We start from the raw sequence: 27,937 nt of genomic DNA, 5'->3' as shown, positions 1-27,937 counted from the left end.
ATGAGTGCAGATCATGATTTGCTGATGCAGATCAGTGAAACATATTTTAACTAGCCTACTACAGCACGCAGGGGTTTTTGTTCTCAGTTGTAATTAGCCTACATTTTAGGAGTGTTTTTATATTGGGGGGAATCACTGTCCTACTTGTTGTCGAAGCACTTTATCCAACAAGCTAAACCGTCTCGGCAATATATATGGCCAAAGTGTATGGGAGTTCACTCTTTGATATGGCTGTCTGTACTAAAAGCATACGGCTCCTTTAAATGCATCTGCATAATTGAATTGTATGTCATGAGCGACTTGAGCGACCAAAGCGAACAGAAATATTCGCAGCGAAACTTTGTGAGCGACCAAAGCGTCTGGTCGCTCCTGGTGTGGACGTACGGTTAAAAAGGAACAATTAAATCAAGCAGCAGAAACAACCGTGGCAAAAAGATGTCAGTGGTATTTCTTCTTATTTACTTTATTTTCCACGGTCACTTTTTGTTTGTGGAGGTAAATGGTAATGAGGAAATATGAGGGGCCGTCTGGGACAGAATTCATACTTGGTCTTACACACACTATTATACTCTCTCACATACACTATTATACTCTCTCACATACACTATTATACTCTCTCACATACACTACTACTCTCTCTCACATACACTACTATACTCTCTTACATACACTACTATACTCTCTTACATACACTACTCTCTTACATAAACTACTATACCCTCTCACATACACTACTATTCTCTCTCACATACACTACTATACTCTCTCACATACACGACCATACACTCTCATACTTACAGGTAAAAGGAGTTTAATAGTTTGAATGAAACGGAAGTGAGTTTGAATGAAACGGAAGTGAGTTTGAATGAAACGGTAGTGAGTTTGAAATGTTCAAAAGAGTCCGCAGAAATCGAATATCAATATTATTTTAGTGTAATTACATTGTGTATATGCACAAGCCATCTTATACAAAGCAGCCGAAAAATAGAAAACCGAAACGCTACTATGTTTTTTTTTCTGCGATTCAGGGTTTGAATTCTGCTATTGTCGTCTGATTCATTGAATCCGCTGTGTTTGCCAGGGTCTCAGGGTCTTCCGACTCTGGGGAAGAGCCTGCTAGTTTACGCACACCCCTTGCGCATTTGTTTTCTCAACCACACGTGAGACGTTGTTTGACATGCTGGATATCGTCAGAAAGGTATTTTCAATGGCTATTAGGATATCTAAGGCCGGTCCCCGACCCTTGCTGTCTGCTGGTGTAGCTGTCAATCAAAGTATACACGCACCGTTTTGATAGTGATCGCCTCATTGGCTTGTAAGGCTTGTAAACAAGGAAGTATTGGTCTTACAGACATGTGGGAGGGCTCTATGTCACCGTGAGACCCTGGCAAACACAGCGAATTCAATGAATCAGACGACAATAGCAGAATTCTAACCCTGAATCGCAGTTTTCTAAAAAAAAAAACATAATAGCGTTTCGGTTTTCTATTTTTCGGCTGCTTTGTATAAGATGGCTTGTGCATATACACAATGTAATTACACTAAAATAATATTGATATTCGATTTCTGCGGACTCTTACGAACATTCCAAACTCACTTCCGTTTCATTCAAACTCACCTCCGTTTCATTCAAACTCACTTCCGTTTCATTCAAACTCACTTCCGTTTCATTCAAACTTTCCCGTTTCATTCAAACTCACTTCCGTTTCATTCAAACTCACTTCCGTTTCATTCAAACTTTCCCGTTTCATTCAAACTCTCTTACACATACTACTATACTCTCTTACATACACTACTATACTCTCTTACACATACTACTATACTCTCTTACATACACTACTATACTCTCTTACACATACTACTATACTCTCTTACATACACTACTATACTCTCTTACACATACTACTATACTCTCTTACACACACTACTACACTCTCTTACATACACTACTATACTCTCTTACACATACTACTATACTCTCTTACATACACTACTATACTCTCTTACATACACTACTATACTCTCTTACACATACTACTATACTCTCTTACATACACTACTATACTCTCTTACATACACTACTATACTCTCTTACATACACTACTATACTCTCTTACACATACTACTATACTCTCTTACATACACTACTATACTCTCACATACACTACTATACTCTCACATACACTACTATACTCTCTTACATACACTACTATACTCTCTCACATACACTACTATACTCTCTTACATACACTACTTTACTCTCTCACATACACTACTATACTCTCACATACACTACTATTCTGTCTTACATACACTACTATACTCTCTTACATACACTACTATACTCTCTCACATACACGACTATGCACTCTCATACTTACATGTAAAAGGAGTTTAATAGTGTGTGTGTATGAGTATAGTGGTGTATATGCAAGATTATAATAGTGTGTGTAAGACCAAGTATGAATTCTGTCCCAGGCGGCCCCTCATAACTATCCCGTAATATAACATCATTTGTTTTCTTCTAAGAATAACCGGTCCAAATGGTCCGTAGTAAGTAGTGTTTGTGTGTGTGCGCGTATGCGTGTGTGCGTTTCCTGGGTGCAACAGTCTTCTGTTCATACAGGTTCAGCAAATTTATTGATAACATTTACAACTTTTATACATCCGAGAAGGGTTAAAACATCTCATAGGAATTAATCTGATTCATCTCAGCGTTATTTTATTTTTTTAACAATCATAAAAACCAAGTCCTGAACAATGAACCAATCTGATTCTAAAAAAGATATTGATTCATTCAATCAAATATTGGTATATGTACAATTATATATGAAAATGAATATTGCTGTTGCTACAGGCTCTGAAAAGCTCTTCATGCCCATGCCTTCATTCTGCTCATCAAGTATTGTGATCAAATAAATTAGCTAATCATTTTCCATTTATACCAGCCTATTTGATTTTACAGCTTTGTTTAAACACATTCTGTAATTCAGTTTAATGTCATGCATTTCATGCAGCATTTTAGTTGGACAGCCATTTCTCATGGCTTCAGTGATTTTTGTTGCTTCCGTTCTTTATGTTTAAAGGTGTAATTGGGACATTACAGATCCACCACATTATTGTGAGTAGACTGAGGATGAATCTGCTGATCATGACCATGGTTAGGTGAGCCAGGTCATCATGGCGGAAGGGGGTTGGTGGAGCTGTGTAATAAAGGGTCGGAATACTGAGAGATCTTTACCCCCAATGGTTTTGACAGCCCAGATCCTCAGACAAGGGAGGCTTGTGTATGTGCGTGTGTGTTACTTTTATTATTGTGTTATAACTTATTCATCATCATCATTGTATTATAGTGTAATGTGTGTTTCATTTCTAAGTACGATAAGCAATGTGCGTGTGTGTGTGTGAGTGTTTGTGTGTGGGAGTGAGTGACTGGTGTGTGTGTATGTGTGTGTGTGCGTGTGTTTGTGTGCATGTGTGTGTGTGTGTGAGTGTGTGTGTGTGTGTGTGTGTGTGTGTGTGTGTGTGTGTGTGTGTGTGTGTGTGTGTGTGTGTGTGTGTGTGTGTCTGTGTGTGTGTGTGTGTGTGTTTGTGTGCATGTGTGTGTGTGTGTGTGTGTCAGCTGGCACGGTACATTTGTGTCTTTGTGTCTTTCTGTCCATGTGTTAGCCATCAGAACTAGTCTAATCAAGAGCGTCCAGGATTTGAGCGGAGAGCTAATGGCAGTTTGAGACTTCCTGTCTGGGCTGTGATGTGTTATCTGCAGATAGAGAGTTGTACAGATACAAGATAAAAGGTGTAATGGTTTAAAAAGCTCAAATGATCAATAAAGAGCGACAGGGAAATAAGGTCGTTGGGATTGTAACATTTTAGCTTACAGTAAGTCACTGATGCCTCATCAGTCCAATCTGAGCCTGTCCAGCTGAAAGCCCTGGGTTCAGCCGACCAGCTGCATGCTGGGACAAGTAAAGGTTCCGGATATCAGAGTACCAGGAGGAAGATGATGAGGTGTCTACCTTTATGCATTCTGGTGTTTGTTCTGTGACCACTTGTGGCATAACAAATGTGCTCATTTCTTTACGTTTCAAAGTGCATGCTTGGACTTGTAGGAATGTAGTGTCACCTTGGCGATGATGCTGCACAGCTGTGGTCCGTCCTGAGTCAGGGACAGCAGGTTACTGATGGCGCTGCTGATAGTGTACACGCTGTCCGACGACTCCACCTGTTTGATCAACACCTGGCACATGGTTTGAAGTAAGATTTGAAGGCGAGGCATGTGTATTTCATAAGCACTCATCAAACACAAATGACATTCAACGTGACTCGCATTGGAAACATACCTGGATTTCATTGGCCAGTGCCATGTCAATCATGTTGCTGAACGAATCGCTGACGTTAGTGAGAATCTCATGGATAGCTTCTCTCATGGACTTGAGGAAGAACTCATCGTCGGTGTGCAGGCACCTGCGCGGCCAGCAGAGCAGAGGTGTACAGAGTCTCATTCATGAAAACCTCCTTCTAGCAGTACGACATGCTGTGTTCCTCAAGCCTGTACCTCTCTGTGATGTTGGTGAGCTCCATGCACTTTTCTAGTAGACTTTTTTCATACTGCAACAGAAAGGGTCAAATGGAGCAAATGAAAACATTTTCCAGAATGCGCTGCATCTGCAAGGGAAAGATCAGTACATCTCCTTACAATCAGATGGGATATCAATGTTCTCCCAATTTGGATGATTACGTTACACTCACATTAACCACCCTTGTTACTAATGTGAGTGTTTTTTAGGGTTAGTATTGGCCTGATCTGAGCCTATTGGATTTACAAAATCCCCAACCCCCCCCCCCCCAGCTACCTTCTGCATCTCAGGGGGCGTGCTCCGCGCCGCCCCGTACTCCTGCACCAGCGAGCGCACGTGGCAGTTGGCGCGCACGGCCGTGCTGTGCACCCTCTGCCAGCGGCCCTTCTCCAGCCTCTGGAACATCTTGCCCAGCTCGGTGCTGACCACCAGGGCGCGGCGCAGCAGCGACTGCAGGTTGTTCCGGGTCACCACGTGCTCGCCGCCCGCCCCCAGCGCCGACGCCACGATCAGCTCCCCCTGGTGGCCGCCCTCCTCCTCCGCTCCGATGTGCTTGGCCTGCAGCACGCACATGCACTCCACCTCCGTCATGTGGCGCAGGTCCTCCATCCACCGCTGCACCGAGTCCACCTGGAGGGCCTTGACTCTGCTGCTCACCGCCCGAAGACACACAGCAGGGAAACATGTCTTACGATCGTTGAGCTCCTCTCCCCCTGTCTGTCCGTCTGTCTGTCCCATACCTCCCTGCTTCTCTGTCTGTCAGTCTATCTGTCAGTATCCACAATGATGACTGCACGTCGCTCCATCTGTCTTTCTCTCTACAGCTGTAAGTGTTAACATTTCTGCTGCTAAATAAAGACTCCATACAACTTCCAATGTAATTACATGCTCACATTGAGTGGAAGTAACTCAAAGTAATAATTTCAAAATGTCAATTGTTCGTGATGGCCAAAACAGAGAGTCACAAGAGATCTCACACTGACTCTGTCTCTGAACACGCAGTGAGGCTGACTCTGTCTCTGAACACGCCACCCAGTGAGGCTGACTCTGTCTCTTATCACCCAGTGAGGCTGACTCTGTCTTATCACCCAGTGAGGCTGACTCTGTCTCTTATCACCCAGTGAGGCTGACTCTGTCTCTTATCACCCAGTGAGGCTGACTCTGTCTTATCACCCAGTGAGGCTGACTCTGTCTCTTATCACCCAGTGAGGCTGACTCTGTCTTATCACCCAGTGAGGCTGACTCTGTCTCTTATCACCCATTGAGGCTGACTCTGTCTCTTATCACCCAGTGAGGCTGACTCTGTCTTGTTATCACCCAGTGAGGCTGACTCTGTCTCTTATCACCCAGTGAGGCTGACTCTGTCTCTTATCACCCAGTGAGGCTGACTCTGTCTCTTATCACCCAGTGAGGCTGACTCTCTCTTATCACCCAGTGAGGCTGACTCTGTCTCTTATCACCCAGTGTGGCTGACTCTGTCTCTTATCACCCAGTGAGGCTGACTCTCTCTTATCACCCAGTGAGGCTGACTCTGTCTCTTATCACCCAGTGAGGCTGACTCTGTCTCTTATCACCCAGTGAGGCTGACTCTGTCTCTTATCACCGTGAGGCTGACTCTGTCTCTTATCACCCAGTGAGGCTGACTCTCTCTTAACACCCAGTGAGGCGGACTCTCTTAACACGCCACCCAGTGAGGCTGGGCGTCAATGAGCCAGCGGCCGTTCATCGATGAATCACTGGCCCTTAGATCAATGATGCATGGAGGTCGATCATGGACCAATAACCGCTGCCGTTCAGCTCGTTAGCTAGAGAGCCTTCCTCCGCCACATCATCTCACTGCCAACACATCCCCCCCCCACCCCCTTCCTCCTCCTGACCCCTGACCTGGTGTGAGTCAGAGTCCTCTTTAGAGTCCAGAGGAAGATAACATACTATATAGAGCACGATAATTTACTATATAGAGCACGATAATATACTATATATAGTTAGATAATATACTAGATAGAGCGCGATAATATTATATATTGAGAAAGATAATATACTATATAGAGGAAGATAACATACTATATAGAGCACGATAATGTACTATATAGAGCACGATAATATACTATATAGAGGGAGATAATATACTAGATATAGTAAGATAGTATACTAGATATAGTTAGATAATGTAAGATAATACACTAGATATAGTTAGATAATATACTAGATATGGTAAGATAATATAGTAGATATAGTAAGATAATATACTAGATATAGTTAGATAATATACTAGACATAGTAAGATAATATACTAGATATAGTTAGATAATATACTAGATATAGTTAGATAATATACTAGATATAGTAAGATAATATACTAGATATAGTTAGATAATATACTAGATATAGTTAGATAATATACTAGATATAGTTAGATAATATACTAGATATAGTTAGATAATATACTAGATATAGTAAGATAATATACTAGATATAGTAAGATAATATACTAGATATAGTTAGATAATATACTAGATATAGTTAGATAATATACTAGATATAGTTAGATAATATACTAGATATAGTTAGATAATATACTTGATATAGTTAGATAATATAGTATATAGAGTCAGGCTCATGCAAAAAGTCAAAACTTTGTTACATTTGTATATGATTGTAAATGAGTATCTCTCAAGAATAAACTAGAGGTTTGAAACACTGGTATAGTAGATAGAAAGTACAGAACAGAGAGTAGAGCACGTTGACTATATAGAGAGAGAATATAGATAGTATAGTATATAGAGTAGAGTCTAGAGTCTCAAACATAGAGACGAGCACAGGCCAGGCCAGGGATGACAAACTAACAAGCCTCATCCCACACACTGAATGCTGACACTACAGATGTCCGTGTGCATGGGGAGAACCTGGTGAATCACATCTCAGTCTCCTGGTCCACTCAACAGTCCAAGGTGGGTGGTGGAGGGGAGACGGGGGAAGTCCCTGTCTGCCTCTTCCATCGACCCAGGGCAGCCGATACCACACCATCTCACTGCAGCCTCCTTCAGGAGCCTGGGTCTTTCATCTCCTCCCAAAGCTGATCTAACCCGAGTGGGCCTTTGTAGAGGCTCCAAGTAGGGCTGGTTTGTTCTGAGACAACGCAGCCCCTGACTGTGATGACACGAGGCAATTGATGTGGACTAAGGAGGTCGCAAAAGGGCGACAAAACACGAGGCATGATTCACGCACACTCCTTAAGGAATGTGCAGAACATACACACATACCATTTATATGTGATTGTATGTAAATGTAAGAGTTTAAATGGTGTGTTTTGTGTAGTCATAGTAAATGGTGTGTTTTAAGTGTGGTCATTTATTAGTTAATTAGAACAATTAGATGAAAAAAATTGAAATTAGCAGATACTCTCCTGACTAACAAAAAATTTTGATCATCCGTCGTTCATCAAATACAAAGTTTCCAGGAGGGAGAGGGGAGAAGACTATGAAGGCATCTCAACTGCATTATTTTGATTTCACTGTTACCATTCACAAATAAAGAAAAAATAATGTTTTGTCTCTCTCCCTCCCGTTCATCATAACATGGTCAGACCAATGCCCTGATATATACTCAAACAGAAACAATCCAAGCCATTAGAATTGGGAAGTAGCCAATTCCAAACCATTCCCCTGTAATGGCGACACAACAACAACACGTGGCTGGTTTCAGCGCCACCAAGCTCTCACCTTTCGGCAGGAGGCTAGACGCTGAGCGTGTGTGTGTGTGGTGGTGGGCAGGATGTGTGTGTGGTATTAATATGTTTGTTTTCCAAAGCGAGGCAGTCCTCTTCACTGTGCTGAGGATGACTCGTATCTTTGTGGCCGCCGCTCACTCACATTACACCGGTGGCCATTACACAGAGGGGGGACGAAGAGGACCACCCTGCTCCACTCCACCTGGGGGGCTGGGGAGCAGCGGGGGGAGTCACGAGCAGGCCTTCCTCGACCATCTGCCCCTCCTCCTCCAACTCCTGGAGGAGGTGGTAGCATTGAGGGGGGAGACGAGGGGGGGTGTAGCAGCCGGGGCGAGACATTGACAGCCTCAGTTACAAACCAGATGAACCTGATCTCCCAGAGGTCAGATCTCATTGGATGAACAACCTTTGGAGCCTCTATTGAATTCTTAAACAAAACTAAAAACAGCGTCTTTGCTTTTTACTTGGTTTTGAAATGATTGCTCAATACTGCAATCAATGTTTAAGTGATGTTGATTGGATCGCTGCCATTATGTCTCCATGTTATGTTTCTTCCAGAGGGTATTTAGTTTATTTCAGGGTGATTCAAATAAATAACTGATTGAAGCTTATAGTGAGTGGAGTTGAATCCCAACGAGTGGTGGTGAAAGAAAAAAGCAACCACTGGAAGATGAAGAGGATGGCTTCAGCGACAACATGAAGAGGAAGGTGAGGAATTTCTGAGTTTCTATAACTCCAACACAACTCCCAGGAAGAGGTAGATAGACACTCATCCACATGAACAGTAGTTCCCCTTTCAACTGGTTGATGATATAGGATGTTTCTCAGTGAAGCAAGTGAAAAAAAACAGTTTGACACTCTAATCTGGCCTAGCGTGGATTGAGCCCCACATGGCCTCGCCTCTCTGCAGGACCATACCAACCCACGCCGTTGTACAGAATCACATGACGGCATTGCGATAACTGGGGAACAAACTGCGTTGCTCGCTCTAACTACTCTCAAATGTGGCAGGCCGTGTGAATGTAGTCCGATAGGTCAATTGGACCACAGGGAGCCTGCGGCCATAATTCTCTTTTGAGAAGTGTTGTGCAACAAAACAACATGTGTAATCCTCTTGTGTCATTGCATCTTGTGTATCCATGATTGTGTATTCGGAAGAGCAGCCATGTTGGGAATGCTGCACTCACAAGCCTCTTTTACACAATCTTCCCAGTTAATTACTGGGATAACCTTTCAGGTAGTGCAGGTAGTTTTCACCTTTCACACATACAGCTACTTTCTTCAACATCGCCATCTGGCCCCCTTTCACAAATGGCAATACCAGAAGAAACACAAGAAAAGATGTGCAATGGGAACATCAAGAGAGGAGCAGGGAGGAGTAGAGAGGAACAGAGAGGAGGAGAGAGGAGCAGAGTGGAGGAGAGAGGAGGAGAGATGAGGAGAGAGGAGGAGAGAGGAGTAGAGAGGAGCAGAGAGGAGGAGAGAGGAGGAGAGAGGAGCAGAGAGGAGCAGAGAGGAGGAGAGAGGAGGAGAGAGGAGCAGAGAGGAGGAGAGAGGAGCAGAGAGGAGGAGAGAGGAGCAGAGAGGATCAGAGTGGAGCAGAGAGGAGAGAGGAGGAGAGAGGAGCAGAAAGGAGGAGAGAGGAGGAGAGAGGAGCAGAGAGGAGCAGAGAGGAGGAGAGGGGAGCAGAGAGGAGGAGAGAGGAGGAGGAGGAGAGAGGAGGAGAGGGGAGCAGAGAGGAGGAGAGAGGAGAAGAGAGGAGCAGAGAGGAGAGAAGGAGGAGAGGGGAGCAGAGAGGAGAGAGGAGGAGAGGGGAGGAGAGAGGAGGAGAGAGGAGAGGAGAGGAGCAGAGAGGAGCAGAGAGGAGCAGAGAGGAGGAGAGAGGGGGAGAGAGGAGGAGAGAGGAGGAGAGAGGAGGAGAGAGGAGCAGAGAGGAGCAGAGAGGAGGAGAGGGGAGCAGAGAGGAGCAGAGAGGAGCAGAGAGGAGCAGAGAGGTGGAGAGAGGAGCACCTCACTTATCTCAGAATCCGTCCAGATTCATGCCATTCTTGAAAGAGGGGGCTGATTAAAAGAATAAGTTGTATATCATTATCAATCACCCGTTAAAATGGGCAGCTGTGGATTCAAATACATGGTCTGTAGTCTCCCTCCACATCTAAGCATCTTGCGTCAATCGGATATGCCTCTCCCGAAACTGTTAGTGCTTTTATTCACACCATGGCCGTAACGGCACTGATTCGGAAATGCTACATGGTCTTGAGCAGGCAAATTGCCGGTGCAGATTTCCCAGAACATCGATCCCTGTACCCATTCACACATGCAGGCAATGTTGACATTACAGGGAAAGACTTCATGTGAGAAAGAGGCTCTAATCAAATGAGGATAAAACCAACAGAGCAACACAAATTGTGGTTTTTTGTAGCGTTCTAACAAAGCATAAGTGTGTTTCTGTACATGCGGAGGGAGGGCCACATAAGCTTTGGGGCTACGCTTCATAACGCCGGACACAGAGGAATCCTTACGCAGCTGTCAGGACTCGTCATCATGCTGTTGTGTTGCAGGTTGATTTAACAGATGTTTATCAAAGGTAAAAGGATGCTGATACTGACAAGGAAAATTCAACATCGGAAGCAGCGCAGGAAGACTTATTTTTTTGAAGAAGTTTAACCAATATCTATACGGAAAGCATTTCACATTGATCACAGACCATCAACCCCTTGTGTCGATATTTAACCCTCAAAAGTTTTTTCCAATAATGGCAGCGGCACGCTTACAACGATGGGCTCTGTTTCTAAGTGCTGTCACCTACACCATTGAATTTAAAGGGACAAAACTGTACGGAAACGCTCATGGACTTTCACGCCTCTCACTTGAGCCACACCCGCTGGGGAACATGACTGATCCAGCTGACACGTTCCACTTGACCCAACTAGAGTCGCTTCCTGTCACAAGAGCTCAGATACAAAAGGAGACCAACAGAGATCCCTCAGTATCCAAGGTATATGAGTTGACGTTGAATGGATGGCCAACTCATGGCTACCTCCTGCTACCTGAGTACCCCAGCCGTCATGACCAGCTATCGGTGTGTCAAGGCTGTGTCATGTGGGGCACGTGTGTCATTGTGCCACCGAAGCTGCGTTCAAGAGTGCTGGAGTCACTGCACGAAGGGCATCTCGGTGTAGTAAAGATGAAAAGCCTTGCTAGAAGCTACGTCTAGTGGCCTGGCATAGGCAGTCAAGTTGAAAGCCTCACTAAGACCTGTAGTGGGTGCCAGCAGATACAGCGCAAGCCCCAGACAGCACCCCTCCACTCATGGGAGTGCCACTACTCCATGGCAATGTATTCACTTTGACAATGCAGGACCCTTTATGGAACGGATGTTCCTTATTGTGGTGGATGCCCACTCAAAGTGGCCCGAAGTATTCACAGTGAAACAGGCCACATCTGCTTAAACTGTGGACATGCTACGAACACTCTTCTCACGCACGGGTTTGCCTCAACAACTGGTGAGTGACAATGCAAGCATGGTAGGGCCTGACATGGTCTGGCACAGGCATGTTGACCAGCTACAGGAGGCAACGGCTCGCAGTACCACGGCTAAGGAATTAATGGCACGTGAAGACTCGGAGGCTGCTTCTACAGCACCAGTGGACTTTGCTGGACCTGGTTCTCTACCCAGGCGTTACCCTGAGAGAAATCGCAGAGGACCTCAGAGACTTGATTTGTAGTCATGACTGACTACCACCCCTTTGTTGTTGTTGTAATCAAGTGATGTTTATTTGAGGATTGATTAAGTGTCTTATTTCTGTTATAGTTATAGTTATTTAACACAGTACTTACCTTGTGATGTTTACAGGTTACAGCAAAGCTTGAAGGGAGGAATTGTTATGCATGTGGTATACCCACATAACGAAGGCACTACTTTTTGTTGCATGCGTTACCTGGGTGCTATGTGTGCGCAGTGTTTATGTTTTCAAGCATGTCGAGCAGTAAAGCTATGTTGACTCTAGCTCCTGATTTAGACATCCTTATTATGGTTATTAAGGAAGTTAATATATAACAAACATTTAGCATTGTCTCTGTCCCTTTACTCCTACTCAAAGAAGAAACTCTCCAACTCTCCCAGGCTCTCCAAGCTCATGGCACCAAGACTCAAGAAATACTTCCAGGGCAGAACAGTTAAGTGCAGGCTGCCATTCAGCCGCCACGGTGGAGCAGTAGCTAATTAGGGTTCAGGTGTGCAACGTAGGTCAGGGCCCAGGTCAGACCACAGCTGCCTTTAATTCATTAATGTGCTAGTTGTGATCTAATGCAACGGTCTTGCCCATTTATTTTTCTGCTCTGCATGAAAGCAACTTCAGGATGGCTGAGCAGGGCCCAGTGCAGAGTGTATGACAGGTCCAGCAGTGCAGCAGAGCGCAATAGAGTGACAGTTAACTAGTGGCATGTGGCGTTACAATCACAAGGTGCACGCAGTGACGACGCCACATTAAAATGTATACGGGAGCTGTATACAGTCTCTGTCCCACCCTGTTACCATCGTAAAACATTATAAAGACAATTGTTTACCGAATTAGATGAAGATGCATAAATGCACAAACGCAGTAAGATGCTATATACGTTCTATGTTTCTGCCAGGCACATGACATTTATTGTGTTTTTGTTGTGCTTCCTAGAAGTTTATGTTTACCATTGCTATGCCAAAGACCCTTCCGAAAGTCAATTTTAAGTAAAAAATTGTTTCACAAGATACTCAAATTACTACAAATGAATACCACTGTTGGGGCTATTTTTTGATTTGTATTGTGTTACCATTAGGGGCACTGTACCTGTCATGGTGATTTCTTGATGTTTCTTCAGTGTTAGGTATGCACCATGGGGAGCACATGTTTTTTTTTATGTTTCCATTTTCATTGAATAATCGTCAATAGATTACATTAAATAACACAGCAGCTCAGAAAACTAAACCACATCACGACAATGATTCAAACAACATGCAGCCTCCGTGGTTTCATAGCAACCACTGCGGCAAACAATATAGAACTTTGAATTCAATTACAAACTAAACAATTAGAAAAATATAAAGCACCCTTATCACTAGAAATATTTTCAAAATGTTTGAAAAATATCTTGAAAAATTGCGTTTTTCACTTCAAGTCATTCATATTGTTTTGCAGACAGAAGGTTGACATACATGACATCTTGCTTGTTTCTTCGACCGAACTGGACCAGTGTGTTGTTTTGAGCTGGATTGATAAATGATAGATTCTATCGTTTAGGTTAGAGAACATGCTGTGGAAAGCCTTGTCAAAGGTCTCTTTGTGTTTGTGTCTTCATTCCCCTTTGGGGAGAAATACTCCCCAACCACTCCATGCAGAGGTCAATTGCTGGGTCAGCCATGTTCTTGCTTCAGGACACAGGCTGTTTGATTTACAGAGAAGGGGAGCTTGAAGCTGCATGGCCCCTATTTTTGTATCCTCTCTGCTAGCATCTTTCTACTGTGTATGCTTTCAATTAGGTTAGCAGAGAAGGCTAGACCAGTGTGGGATTTTTACATTAAACGGGATACAAATAAGGAGAGCTAGAGAGATAGCGTGAGAGAGAGAGTTTGGATTGAATGGCATTCAGAAAAGCCAAAGAAAGCCAATGAGCACAGATTGGAAATAATATAAGTGTTTATATTCCTGTCATCACAATGATCAATCGACGTGGATGAAGTCAGTGTGGTCATGTGGCCAATCTGAACCCATGTGCTCTCTTCTCAACTGGCCATTGTGTCCATCTTCTGAAGGAGAACACAACAAAAATACTCTTGTTCCTCTTGACTCATGAACAAGAATTGGCCTTCATAAAAAGGAGTCTGCAGCCCTAGCATTCCTAAGAGGCCAAAACCGCTGGCCTGTATTTGGTCATTGTGCTTCATCATCGAGTAGAATAGTGTGTGAAACACCAGCTTGGGTGTCGATCAAACCAAAAACCTTTGCACGCTGTAACTTCACTGCCTTTTAATCAAAGCCACAAGCAAAGCCTGCACCTTTTTAGTGTTGCAAAGCAACCATGGAATGGCTACTCCTAAACCTTAAAGACATAGGCCGCTTTGTCTTCCAGTTGAAACTTTTTGAAACACACAAAAGCCGCTTAAATGCATTCATGTGATGAGGCACCAGCAGGTGATTGGTGAGAGTGACAGTCACCACTGATGTTATTGGTCAGGTCGGGTCCCCTCAGACAGGCACTCTGGCCCGTTGGTTGTGTTCGCTAAGAGGATCAAACACTGAGCTCACTCAGATGTCAAGTAGAGCCCTGCTCTCAGGGCAGCCGTCTGATCTCCGGATTTATCATCAGGCAACTTTGAAGCACGATCAAAGACTGAAAAAAAAATGTTTAGCCAAATGTTTAGCCAAAGCGTTTCTAGTTGCAATGTGCTAGGTTGTTATATCTGGCTGCTGAACCCTTGAACACATGGAACTCTGCCTTCCTTAAGGTCTGCTCGCCCATATGTGGGGGGGGGGGGGGGAGGGGAGTATTTAGTGTCCTTAAACTGCAGCTATTGGTTAACCACCTTGTTTCCTTGGGATCTGCAGGTGGGTGGGTGTGTGTGTGTAATGAGAGCTATGCTGGTGATGTTTCAGTGCACTCACTGTAAACCATCCATCCACCTTCTCTACTGATGTACAATACTGGTGTCTGTATGCGACAACACGTAGGTCATGATGTATGTATTGATAATACGTAGGTCATCTTCCTAATGTGTGTGTTTGGAGGTAGGGGGGGCCGGAGGCTGGAGGGGACATCGTTAACTACACTCCAGTCAGAACACTTGTAGAGGAGAGCCACCACAAACACCTTGAGGCTACGGCTCACTGTGGTGCTCCTGCTACTGCTTCATACACCTGTTGTGAAAATCGTCTGGAACAAAAATTATAATTTCTTTAAAAAAGTGAAACTTGGATGATTTGAGATTTTGTTTGTTGGTCGCATTAAGAAGATAAGGCAGCTGGTTCCTCTTCAAGGTCACTGCATCAGGACGATAAGGCACTCAGAAGACTCTGGGTTCAGGCCCAACCGCTTCCTGCTCATTAACGGCATAAAAGATGTACTTTGTTTTGGGTCTGCTAAAAAGTAACTATATCTCATATCTTACAATATCCCTTTCAAAGCTGCCTGAACACAAAAGCAAGACATTTAATGTACAATAGTAGTTATTCTGAGTGGGCTTACTGCTCACCTCATGGGAGAACAGGTGGAGATGGAGGGGCTCTGTCTGGAGTCGTTTAGAGAGGCCGCCATGTCTTCTTCACCAAACACACCTCGGCACCTTTGCAGAGAAACAAACACAACGCACAAACATCAACACAATTTCAGCATTGTGTTGTCATCTTTGAGCAAGATGCCCCTACATTTCATTTGGTCTTAAAACAAGGATACAATGTTTTACGTCAAAAAAGATGGACCACTGTTAAAAATATGGGAAAAAACTGAAAAATAACTTGAAATATCTGCATCCACTCTGCATGAAGCATAAACACAGGACACAGAGATACCAGTGTCCCTCCCATAATAGCAGGCACTACTATCCAACATCTATTGATCCACCTCCAAGCCACTATTCTTGTCCTGTCTTTTCCCCTCCAAGTAATTCAATTATCAATAAAGCTCTCTGTTTTAAATAGCTGTACCCCCCTGTGCCAGTGGAATAATATTTCCTATCTTGTAATTCCCTGGCTGGCTGCCAGACCTCCAGCCCCGATCAGTCCAGCTGACGCTCTAAGTGCCTGCAGCTTTATCTGCTGTTTTATTGATGTCTCCCCTTAGATGAGTCTCTGTTCAGGCGGACCGCCCCGCTGCCGTCCGTCCTAATCCTCTTAGGTAATGGTGCAGCGCTAAACGCACAAAGCTCACGTCTGCTAGGGAGTAGACTGAGCAGGTAGTTACAGAGAGAGACACACACACACACACACACACACACACACACACACACACACACACACACACACACACACACACACACACACACACACACACACACACACACACACACACTCACACACACACACACACACACACACACACACACACAAACACACATTAAAACCTATAAACACAATAAAGACAAGGCTAGAGAGTAACACACCAGAGAGTAACAAGCTTGACTTTTCGTAATCAATATGTCTCTTTGTGTAACATACTAATGCTATATATTTTGTGATGGATGGGATGGGGGTCATCCTTTAAACGCTCGACTGGTACATTTCCATTTAGGAAGATGAAGAAAACCAACTGCACCTCTGTTCTGTGACCCTGGCCGCTGTGTACTATCTGTAAGATTTAGAGAGGAAGAGGAGGTGGAAGAGGAGGAGGATGAGAAGGAGGAAGAGAAGGAGGAACAAGAGGAGGAGGAGGAAGAGGAGGCTGAGGAGGAGGTTGAGGAAGAGGAGCTGACTAGGGGATAGTGAAGGAAAGGGGGGATAAAAGAGAAAAGTAGAGTGCAGGAGAAGAGAGGAGGCGACAATAAGAGGGGAGCTAGGAGGAGAGGAGGAGGAGCTACGAGGAGAATAGAATATAATGAGTATTTCGCCAAACAATCTTTGATAGATCCCACTAATTATATGTCCTTTAAAATAACTATTAAACGTCCTATTAGGCTTATAATCAAGTATCCCATGTGCTTACATTTTTATCTGTGCTATAAAGCTGTTGGACAACCCTCTCGCTCTCCGATTAGCATAATAATGGAGTTGAAGCTCCTAATGCGTCCAATCAGCAGCCCCCGTTGGAGGGGTGGGGGGCTGACGGTGTTGGAGCTGGAGCGGCATGTCAAGGGCCTGTTGGAAATAGATCTCTCTGCTAGAGGGCCGTCTGAGAGTCAGGCAGTACTTGACCACCGACGGCAATTATACACTTCCGGGCCCCGGGGCCCCAAGTGACGGCGGGCGACAGCACACGGTCAACGACAACACATGCCTACGCCGCTACCAGGAAGTCAACACTGTTGAATCATTGAACAGACTCTTTGTCCAAAGGGACACGCAGCAGATTCCTTAAGATACGTGCTGTTCATTAAGGGGTAGGCTCTTCATCAAGAGTCTTGCTCAAATATCCCTACAGGGAGGTTGGTGTTGTAACCTTTTATTGTTTGGTACATATGTTTTTGGGAAGCATTGGAATGGAGGGTGTTGCGATGAGAGGATATTGGTTCCGGCCCGTCTTTTGTTTTGGGGGGACAGTTGAGTGGGTTGAGCAATTGGAGAGATTCGCCGAGCACATGAGGTACAGTGTTGCCGTGTTGGTCTTAATTAAAGAAGAGAATAACGCAGACAAATGTATTCATTATTTATTGTAACCCCCATGTTCCCACAATCCCGGAGTGACCGGAGGGAGCTACCTGAGCAGAAATAAGGGTTTCAGTGTTATGGCTGAGAGCTCACACCCAAACCGCTATGAGATTTAAATACCACTATGAGAGTTAAATACCCAAACCACTATGAGACTTAAATACCACTATGAGATTTAAATACCCAAACCACTATGAGACTTAAATACCACTATGAGATTTAAATACCCAAACCACTATGAGACTTAAATACCACTATGAGATTTAAATACCCAAACCACTATGAGACTTAAATACCACTATGAGATTTAAATACCCAAACCACTATGAGACTTAAATACCCAAACCACAATGAGAGTTAAATACCACTATGAGAGTTAAATACCACTATGAGATTTAAATACCCAAACCACTGTGAGACTTAATTACCCAAACCACTATGAGAGTTAAATACCACTATGAGAGTTAAATACCCAAACCACTATGAGACTTAAATACCACTATGCGATTTAAATACCCAAACCACTATGAGAGTTAAATACCACTGTGAGGGTTAAATACCACTGTGAGAGTTAAATACCAAATCCACTATGAGAGTTAAATACCACTATGAGAGTTTAATACCACTATGAGAGTTTAATACCACTATGAGAGTTTAATACCACTATGAGAGTTTAATACCACTATGAGAGTTTAATACCACTATGAGAGTTAAATGCCACTATGAGAGTTAAATACCACTATGAGAGTTTAATACCACTATGAGAGTTTAATACCACTATGAGAGTTAAATGCCACTATGAGAGTTAAATACCACTATGAGAGTTTAATGCCACTGTGAGAGTTTAATACCACTATGAGAGTTTAATACCACTATGAGAGTTTAATACCACTATGAGAGTTTAATGCCACTATGAGAGTTTAATACCACTATGAGAGTTAAATGCCTCCATCCCACCATGTCCAGACATAGGGGCTCGCTAAGCAGACCTCCGTAGGGCCGTTTCTGCTGGCCTGGGCGCTCCTTTTCATGTCCTCAGTGTAACCTGAGGGTTTTCTGCAGAGCGCTGTGCTCCGAGGTGAGTCGGACAAAGACCCCCTCTGTCTCATTAGCGGATCACATGACTCGTCCAATTACAACCGGCTGGTGCATGTGTGTTTTGGTCTTTCTGTTTGTGCATCTGTCTCTGCGTGCGCATGTGGAAGTGTGTGTGAGATAGATCATATGGGTATGTGTTTGTGTGTTTTTACATGTATGAGTATGTGTTTGCACGTGTTTATGGGTGTGTGTGTGTGTGTGTGTGTGTGTGTGTGTGTGTGTGTGTGTGTGTGTGTGTGTGTGTGTGTGTGTGTGTGTGTGTATTATAGCATGTTTCTGTGTCTGTATGTTTGTATTTAAGCATGGATGTAAGCATATTATAAGCGTTTGCACTTGGGTGTGTTTTTGAGTGTGTGTTTATGTGTGTATATGTGTGTGTGTGTGTGTGTGTGTGTGTGTGTGTGTGTGTGTGTGTGTGTGTGTGTGTGTGTGTGTGTGTGTGTGTGTGTGTGTGTGTGTGTGTGTGTGTGTGTGTGTGCATTTGCTCACACACACAGTGGGTACTACTCAGGCTATGGCTCCAGATTCCCTGTCACATTTACACGGCAGCTCTTTGTGCGTCTCTTTGTGTGTATGTGTGTGAGGAGGGTGATCAACAGGGATCTTGGCTTGGAGAGAAAGTGCGTGCTGGACTACATGAGTAGGTCACTGGCGTTTCCCTCGGATTCGTCAGTACCATTTGTTTTGACATTTGGCCCAGCCCGCTCACTGTACCAAACACAACCACAGGCCTAACCAAGCATGGGACACTCATGAATCTGGTCCTCTGGAGCACGCTGCTATAGGAACACCAGGCATAACAACCTCTTCACCATTTTCAATTAAATCCGCTTTTATTTTTGATCAATCCTGAAGCAACACATTGTGCAAATTCTGCCCTTGAAATGTGTCTCCTCATTGTTTATTTTCTCCTGTTGTTTGTTTGGCCTGGATGTGCTTTATAAATAAAGTTTGATTGTGTGTATGTGAGATTTTTTTGACCACGTTTAAACCAGCCTACAAAATAAAGGTGACTTCATCAAGTGCTTTGGGAAGGGGGGAGGGCAGTTAAAACACTCCATTATGACAGCCAGTTTTAAGCTACAGCTGCGCCTTCTCTTTGATTTGTCACTGTGGAAGATAATTCAAATGTCAGCTTGACTTGGATAAGTGCAGTCACGAAATCTCAGCTTTCATCGTATGTAATTCTCTAGAAATGTTCACTGCCGAGATATTATCCATTCACTTCTGCTGAACCATTTGTCCGGTCTTTATAATTTCAGGAGCATTAAGTCAAACTTGACTTCTTGTTATTTGGATTTAGTTTTTTTGTGGTAGAAAGCAAGTTGCCAGTCCTGAGGATAACCCATCCAATGGAGAGGACAAAACAAAATACCACGAGAGTGGTTTGGTTTTGCTGTTGTGCCAAAAGCAATGAAGAAAGAAATAATACAATCCGAAAAGTATATATAAGAAAAACAGCATTTGGAGGTAAGGGGGGGAGAGGACTGGGGGTGGGGGTGGGGGGTTGGGTTCGAGGTGGGTGGAGGACTGGCTATACCATTTGGGATCCGAGGACCAGAAGATCATCAGAACTCTTTGTTTGGTGGATACAATCAGAAGAACACAATTCATCTGAATCGATGAGCACTTTCTGATCAGAGCATGGCCACTGCTAACGCTAAACTAAGCTAAAGTTCACCACGTTTCTGGAGTTGGTGACAGATCTCAGAGTGTATCTGCTGTGCGTCCTGAGGATAACCCATCCAATGGAGAGGACAAAACAAAATACCACGAGAGTTGTTTGGTTTTGCTGTTGTGCCAAAAGCAATGAAGAAAGAAATAATACAATCCGAAAAGTATATATAAGAAAAACAGCATTTGGAGGTACGGGGGGGAGAGGACTGGGGGTGGGGGTGGGGGGTTGGGTTCGAGGTGGGTGGAGGACTGGCTATACCATTTGGGATCCGAGGACCAGAAGATCATCAGAACTCTTTGTTTGGTGGATACAATCAGAAGAACACAATTCATCTGAATCGATGAGCACTTTCTGATCAGAGCATGGCCACTGCTAACGCTAAACTAAGCTAAAGTTCACCACGTTTCTGGAGTTGGTGACAGATCTCAGAGTGTATCTGCTGTGCGTCCTGAAGCCTTGTTGACCCCTATAAATAGAGCTGCCTTTGTATCTGAGACTAGATGGTGCCGCTGGTCCCCTTGTCCTCTCATTGAGCTCCAGAACCAGACCCACAGACGGAGGGAGGGACTGATGTAGGGAGCAGACGGAACCACAATCTGTACCGCAGAGCAGAGATGCATGCAAGGCATGCTGGGTATTCTCTACGGTTGAACCGTAGGGCCCTCCCAGTGGGCTAGAGTGGGCCCCAAGCATTCTTGCTCCACACATACAAAATGTGGCACAAGAAAGGACAAGAGAGCCGCTGTGTGTCACAGAGAGAAGAGGCTTGATGTTAAAGAAGGCTTTGACCGAAGCCTGGACAAATACGCTAACTATGATTACTGATAACTGTCTGCTTTATACTAGTTGTTAGCTGATTCTAACCGTGCTAACTGGTATATATACAAACTGATAACTGCATTGTTAGCCTACGTCTGACTCTGCCTGGAATGAAGGAGAAAAAGCCTACAGTTTCTCATTCGGTTTGAGGAGGGAACGCTTAGAAGAACAGAAATACTAGGAGGATAGTGTTTAATTTATAATTAATCAGCAAATAAAGCTAATAAACTGCTCAAATTAGCTCAATTTGCCAAAAGAAAAATGCACCGAAATAATAAAACTAAAGTGTACTCTATGGTTGGGAATGTGTTGTTCCATGAGGAGGCTGAACGGTCCTTATCTGGGGACTCTTAGTGTTCCTTAAATAACAGTGGCCCTGCAGGGCTTATTTTAGCCTTGCCTTGCTGAATGTAAAAGGCTAAAATAACATTGTTGGGAATGCAGCCATGAACATTTATTGTGGGTTGTGGCGTGTTCCGTCATCACTTCACTGTGATGACGTGTGTGTGTGTGCGTGTGTGTGTGTGTCTGCATGTTCGTGTGCGTGTGTGTGTGTGTGTGTGTGTGTGTGTGTGTGTGTGTGTGTGTGTGTGTGTGTGTGTGTGTGTGTGTGTGTGTGTGGCAAAAGTAAAAGTAAACAAGCCAGAGATTAAATGAGCAGTCAGATAAATTCTCATGGTTCATAATAAAACACAGAAAGAAGAGGGGTCGAAAACAAAGTAGCACAGATTCAAACCAGGCCGGTATCATTCCATGAACCCCTTGGGTTTCACAGCTTCTAAAGTTTCCTTCTACAAATCGCCATGGACATTGGATGTAAAGAACAACAAACCCTTTAGTGTGTCTCTGACTGAATAAACCCAGGAGCGGTTCCACACTGGGCTCTCATATTGTGTCTGTGGTTCAGCACTGCTCCTCGGGGGGCATGTCACATGCTCTCAGCCCACGGAGTCTACCTCCCTGCCCACGCCCGCTTCTCATAAAGTACTGATCTCCTCAGGATCGCTCACTAGTCAAAGCATCTTAGGTTCAACTCCTGGTTAGATAGAGATTGGAGCGGGCGGGGCTCTGTCTGTATGTCGATAAGAAGACAGGTGAGTTAGTGCCACCATCCCCTCTTGTTTCTCCACATGGCAGCAGATGCCAGCAAGTACTGAAGTTGGAATGGAGTTTTGATGATGGACCTTTTGTGTTCTGATTCATTCATTTCTTTGTGCCCGAATAAAGGGCGGCTTCCCTCCTGCGCAGCTTTATCGCCTGTTTGAAGCCTGAGTCTGCTCCTTCCTTTGCACATTGATCAGTGGCTAATGAAGTGAAGAGAGGAGGAGGAGCCCTGAAGAAGCTTAACTATGACACAGACAGACACACAAACACACACACTTGTCCATCCCTACACACACACACACACACACACACACACACACACACACACAAAAAAATGTGTGTACATCCCTACACACACACACACTCTTGCGTAGGCATTGTGGGAACGTGCATTGGCTAAAGTTTGTAGGGTTTCTTCTGGTTCTAAGTTTGTGAAGAAGTTACCAGCAGAGCCAAAGACTTGACAAGCAAAGCAAAGTTGGCTCCGGAGACGAGCTCAGATGAGCAGGAAACGTAGGAACAGAGAGAGGAGATGAGAGACCAGGTGCTCCCTGTGGTTGATACAGTAGCACCCGCAGACAGACAGACAGACAGACCGACAGACAGACAGACAGACAGACAGACAGACAGACAGGGATATGGGGGGGGGGGGGGTTGTCAACATTGTGCGTAGGATGGAAGGAGTCAGATGTAAAGTAATCCTGTCGACCGCTGGCTACCTGACAGCTACAGCAATTGTACTTCTGCACTATTCCTCCCCATCTCTCTCGCTCTCACTCCCTTTTTGTTCTTTCTGTTTCTCTCTCTGCTCTGCCCCTCTCTCTTACCTCGCTCTGGTCTTGTCTATCCCTCTCTTCTGTCTCTCTCACTCACACACACAAATCCCCCATTTCATTCCTCTGTTCCATTGTTTCTTGGGGTTTCAGCTGCGTGTCAACGTGGGTTTGTAAAGCACCGATGCACGAACGTCTTGTTCAGAAAAGCTCAGATGGTGTATTTTTTTTTACTAAGTAGTTTAGTTAGCTGAGAGGAAGCGCTTGCTCCAGTGACTAAAGGATTAGATACGTGTAAAATGGATGCATCGCATGTAGGAGGCTTCTACTTTCTGTTTTGTCACGGATTCACTCTCCTCGGTGAAATGGGAGCGTTATTAATCTCTTCGGTGAAAGCTGAAGTAACGATGCAGAGATACACACACACACACACACAGATACACTTAAACACACACAGAAACAAACACACATACACACACACACAATCACACACACACACACACACACACACATACATACACAAACACACAGAAACACACACACGTGCACACACACATGCATGCAAACACGCACACACAAACAAATATAAGGCCACGATGACAGTCAGATTCTACATGCTGACATAACCTCACATGACACACCCGCAAATAATTGGCACATACCATACACACAAATAGAAATTACAAGGTATATGTATTTATATATGTGACATAAAAACATAGACAACGGTACAACTGTTGACACTGAATATAAACATAATCATTATGTCTTCCTAGTCAATTTTTCAATCTTTTGTGTGCGTGTGTGTGTGTGAGTGAGTGAGTCTCTGTGTGTCTGACATTCTGTCTGTCTTTCTGTGTTTGTGTGTGTGTGTGTGCCTGTGTGCGTGTGTGTGTGTGTGTGTGTGTGTGTGTGTGTGTGTGTGTGTGTGTGTGTGTGTGTTTGTGTGTGTGTGTGTGTGTGTGTGTGTGTGTGTGTGTGTGTGTGTGTGTGTGTGTGTGTGTGTGAAAAAAAAAAAAAGATTTATTTTATTTATTTTTTTCTTTGGCTCAAAACAAAGAAGCAGTAGCCTGACTGCTATGTTCAAATGACATTGGTTCAAAGAAGTCGTTTAATTGCACTATAGGCTCCTTTTTTGTATCGTCCTGTTTTGATCAGTATATGCCAATGTTGTTATCAATAAAAAATCATTTGCACAAGGCAAGCCGATGCACTTCACCATGTTGATAAGAGAATTAAAGTGAGAAAAATTATGGGTGAAAAAATCAAGGGATATTTAGCATAGAAAAAGAATTTGCGATTAATCGCGATTAATCATGAGTTAACTATGACATTAATTAATCACGATTAAATATTTTAATCGCTTGACAGCTCTAATATATATATATATATATATATTGGGCTTTGGAATCTACAATATATACAAACTTTATACAAAGACAATGACGTCTTATTCCATTGCATAATTGCGTATCACTCGGCATCTCAGAGAAACATTGTCTTGAAAACGATGGGGAACTGACCAAACGGACCATAAGTCACCATAAGTGCCAAACCGCTTTCAGTGCGACTTGCAACCAGAACTCAGGGACAAGAGGAAGCGTAGCAACATCCTGCCAAGCCAAACTACGCCTCCACCTTACAAACGACGCAGGCCTAGCTCAAGCCATTCCAAAGTCACCACTGAGCCCCCATTTTTCAGTGGGTGCACAGTCACTAAATAACGAAATCAATAAATCAATATACATCAGCCTGTGGTGAAAAAGAAAATGTGCTAGCTGCTGGAGTGTATCTGGCACTATGTTTTATTACGAATGTTATTATTTATTATGGAGGCTTTAGATTACGTTCATGGCCAAACAATACCTCTTAACTGTGATATAATAATAAAAAAAAGAACTAGAACTCCCTTTGGGTTTCCAAGCAACATGTGTCACTCCTGACCTGTGTGTAACCTAAGAGATGGTTTTACACGCACATTGACACACACACACACACACACACACACACACACACACACACACACACACAGACACACATACACATACGCACAAACACAATACAGAGTACACATTATACACTTCATATCTACGTCTCTAAGCCAAACAATTATCCTGAACTGTCTCCTGCACATTAACTTGTGGACAAGCGCATGCATCCATTAGGTGGTTCTACCCCAGTGGGGGGCTGACCCTCTCAGGTCAGACTCCCTGTCAGAAGCACCGGGCTAGATAACCGCAATACATGACTGCTGCACCTCAAGGTAAAAGCAACGCTTTCAAATTCTGAACCTTGTTCCCACTAAAAGTGGGACAGCTGAATCCCACTCACACCCCACCCACTCCCCATAGAGGGAGGATGAGAGGGGGAGTGACACATAGAGGGGGAGACAAATATGAGATAACTTCATCCACTTCACAATATTCTATTTGTCTTTGTTTCCTTTTTAAAAGAGAATATGCCATTTTCTCTCTTCTTTATCCACCATGAAAACAAGCCCCAGCCATTTCTTCATGGCCTTTATAGGAACAAAACAAGCTTTATAAAATCAGGAAACAAGCTAAACAGGTACTGTTTAGCTTAAACAGTTATTGTTTAGCTTGCTTGATAAAGCCAAGCACACTCAGATGTAACTTTTCAAGAGACAAGCGGTTGGAAACGTACCTCGTACAGCGGTAAAAAGACACTGAAAGGTCACAATAGGTAAGACACTCCGACACATCTCTGGAATCCCTGGACGCCGGCGGCTAACATGGCTAATGAAGACCAGAGCGCTGGTGCTAAGAGCAAAGAGCTAAGAGCTGAGACGGAGCTGAATCCTGTTAACACAACGCTAGCTCCAGTGGATCTAAGTAGCATCTGGAGCCTCCGCTAGTAAGAGACTGAAACTGGATCCGGGGACAGCAGTCCTTTAGTCCTCGGAGAGGATTATTATGTTTACCTGACACCGCTGCTGGAGAAAATATCAAGAACAACTTAATAATGCAAGAGTTTAGGCACTCTGAAATGAACACACACACACACACACACACACACACACACACACACACACACACACACACACACAAATGGTCTAATAACACAGGCTTAAACACACAACACACTAATACACACATTTAAACAAACTCACTTGCAGAAACGCACACACATACACACACAAACACACACACACACAGAGTCGAAAACACACACCTAATCACCCCCACATACCCTTACATACACAGACACTCGCGCACAGACACACACAACACACACGGTAAGTAGGGAGTCATGTTGTAATGGAGTCCCATTATAATTGAAGACAGGCTTAGTGTTGCCAGGTAAGAGACGCTGCATCTCTATAATCAATCTACAACTTGACCCCCACTTGGCTGGTAGTCGTCACCATGTGATCATATGTCTGCAAAGTGTATCTCATAAAACCTTAGTAATGTATTTCATATTCCACATGGTTTACATTTTCAATTTTTTGATATTTAATGCCAAGCTGATTTTCAATACCTTTGCTAGCAACACCTTTCTATCTCGTTTCACTGCTCCGAAAAACAAATGTTGTGATTGAGATTCACTTCACTGCGTATTGTGCTAAGACTATATGGATACATTAGTGATATCACAACTTAGGTTTCTACCAGCACATCCCTGACTCAGATATTTATGAATCGTAGAGAGTCTTCTTGCTAGGGGTAACGATTTAAAAACGTTAGGAGCGGCAAAATCCTCCTAGGTCAAAGAAACGGATAAATACAGTGTGACTTTTAGCTAGTGCTATTTCTAGACTCCCGGTGTTCAAAAACTAAATCAAAAATTTGAACTTGATGCCTATTGTCTGAGGAGAATAAGATAAATGTGTGGGTTGTTGTGTGTTCGGTATGAAGCTCCCTGCGGGCCCCTGGGAGCCGTCGGTTGAGAGAAACTGGTGGGCAGAGAGCAGGGCGTTGGTTTGCAGTGGCTGGCAGCAGGACCACAGGGATGTGTGGAGGATAGAAGAGTAGTTCAGCTACAGGGGAGCCAGGTGCTTAAGCAGCAGGCACGTTTAGGTAGGAATCAACCCTACTGTAGGATAGTCTAGTATTAGTGTGAGGACTCCCTGAATAAGAGATGAACAAAGTAGAAGAATCAGTTTTGATAAAGAAAGTGAACCACATTATCAATACAAACTATTGCTAACGTGGTTCCCACTTACATTATCAAATCTGCCTCCTTTTTGGAAGCTGTCACTCGTCTTGCTTGATGGTGCATACAGGTTGTGTATTAGGATTAACCCTGTGCGTACAGGTTATGGTCTGGGATTAACCCATGTTGAGCTTGTTTCCTGATGTTATAAAGCATGTTTTGTTCTTATAAAGGCCATGAAGTCACCAATCTAAAGTATGAGGGACACGTACCTGCCAGGGTCCGAGCACTGACTGCTCCTGGGCCAACCCATGCTAAGACTGTGCGCTCTCGTAGGGTAAGACTCTTTGGACTAAAGCCATCCGCCAAATGGCAAAATACATGGAGGCAGAAAAACTATTCTAGAACCAGGTGCTTCCCCTTCACTGTCTGCAAACTATTAAGAATTTGAACTAAGCACTGACAAAAGCAAAAAGAAATTGGGCTTTCAAGTCCAAACCAGCCGCGGACAGTGGTTGGAATGTGCTGAAGGGGAGTTGGATCGTTGGTCGGGTGAGAGGCTAAGGCCAATCACAACTCAGCATCTCCTGATCCTCCCCTGTCAATCAAACCCTCAAGGATGACCTCAGCCCAAGATTGATGTCTGCTGGCTGGCAACCCCCCTGTGAGATTGACAGCCAGGGATATAACGGCCGGGGCCAGCTAAC

The 27,937-nt window shown here is 44.0% G+C and overlaps 1 protein-coding gene across 1 annotated transcript in view; it reads right to left on the bottom strand.

The window, feature by feature from the left end:
* Positions 1-27,937, bottom strand: part of insc (INSC spindle orientation adaptor protein) — a 49,703-nt gene that overhangs the window by 15,561 nt on the left and 6,205 nt on the right. The window contains exons 2-6 of the mRNA XM_030367186.1: positions 15,536-15,625; positions 4,854-5,226; positions 4,556-4,608; positions 4,341-4,464; positions 4,124-4,237 (exon numbers count right to left, since the gene is read on the bottom strand). Coding sequence (XP_030223046.1) covers positions 4,124-4,237; positions 4,341-4,464; positions 4,556-4,608; positions 4,854-5,226; positions 15,536-15,597 — 726 coding nt within the window. The 5' untranslated portion in view covers positions 15,598-15,625. The remainder of the gene's footprint in view (positions 1-4,123; positions 4,238-4,340; positions 4,465-4,555; positions 4,609-4,853; positions 5,227-15,535; positions 15,626-27,937) is intronic.

Source organism: Gadus morhua, chromosome 9 (genome assembly GCF_902167405.1).
Source record: "Gadus morhua chromosome 9, gadMor3.0, whole genome shotgun sequence".
NCBI classification, from domain to species: domain Eukaryota; kingdom Metazoa; phylum Chordata; class Actinopteri; order Gadiformes; family Gadidae; genus Gadus; species Gadus morhua.
Note: the sequence above shows the minus strand (reverse complement) of the source record. Positions and strands in the feature narration are given on the sequence as shown.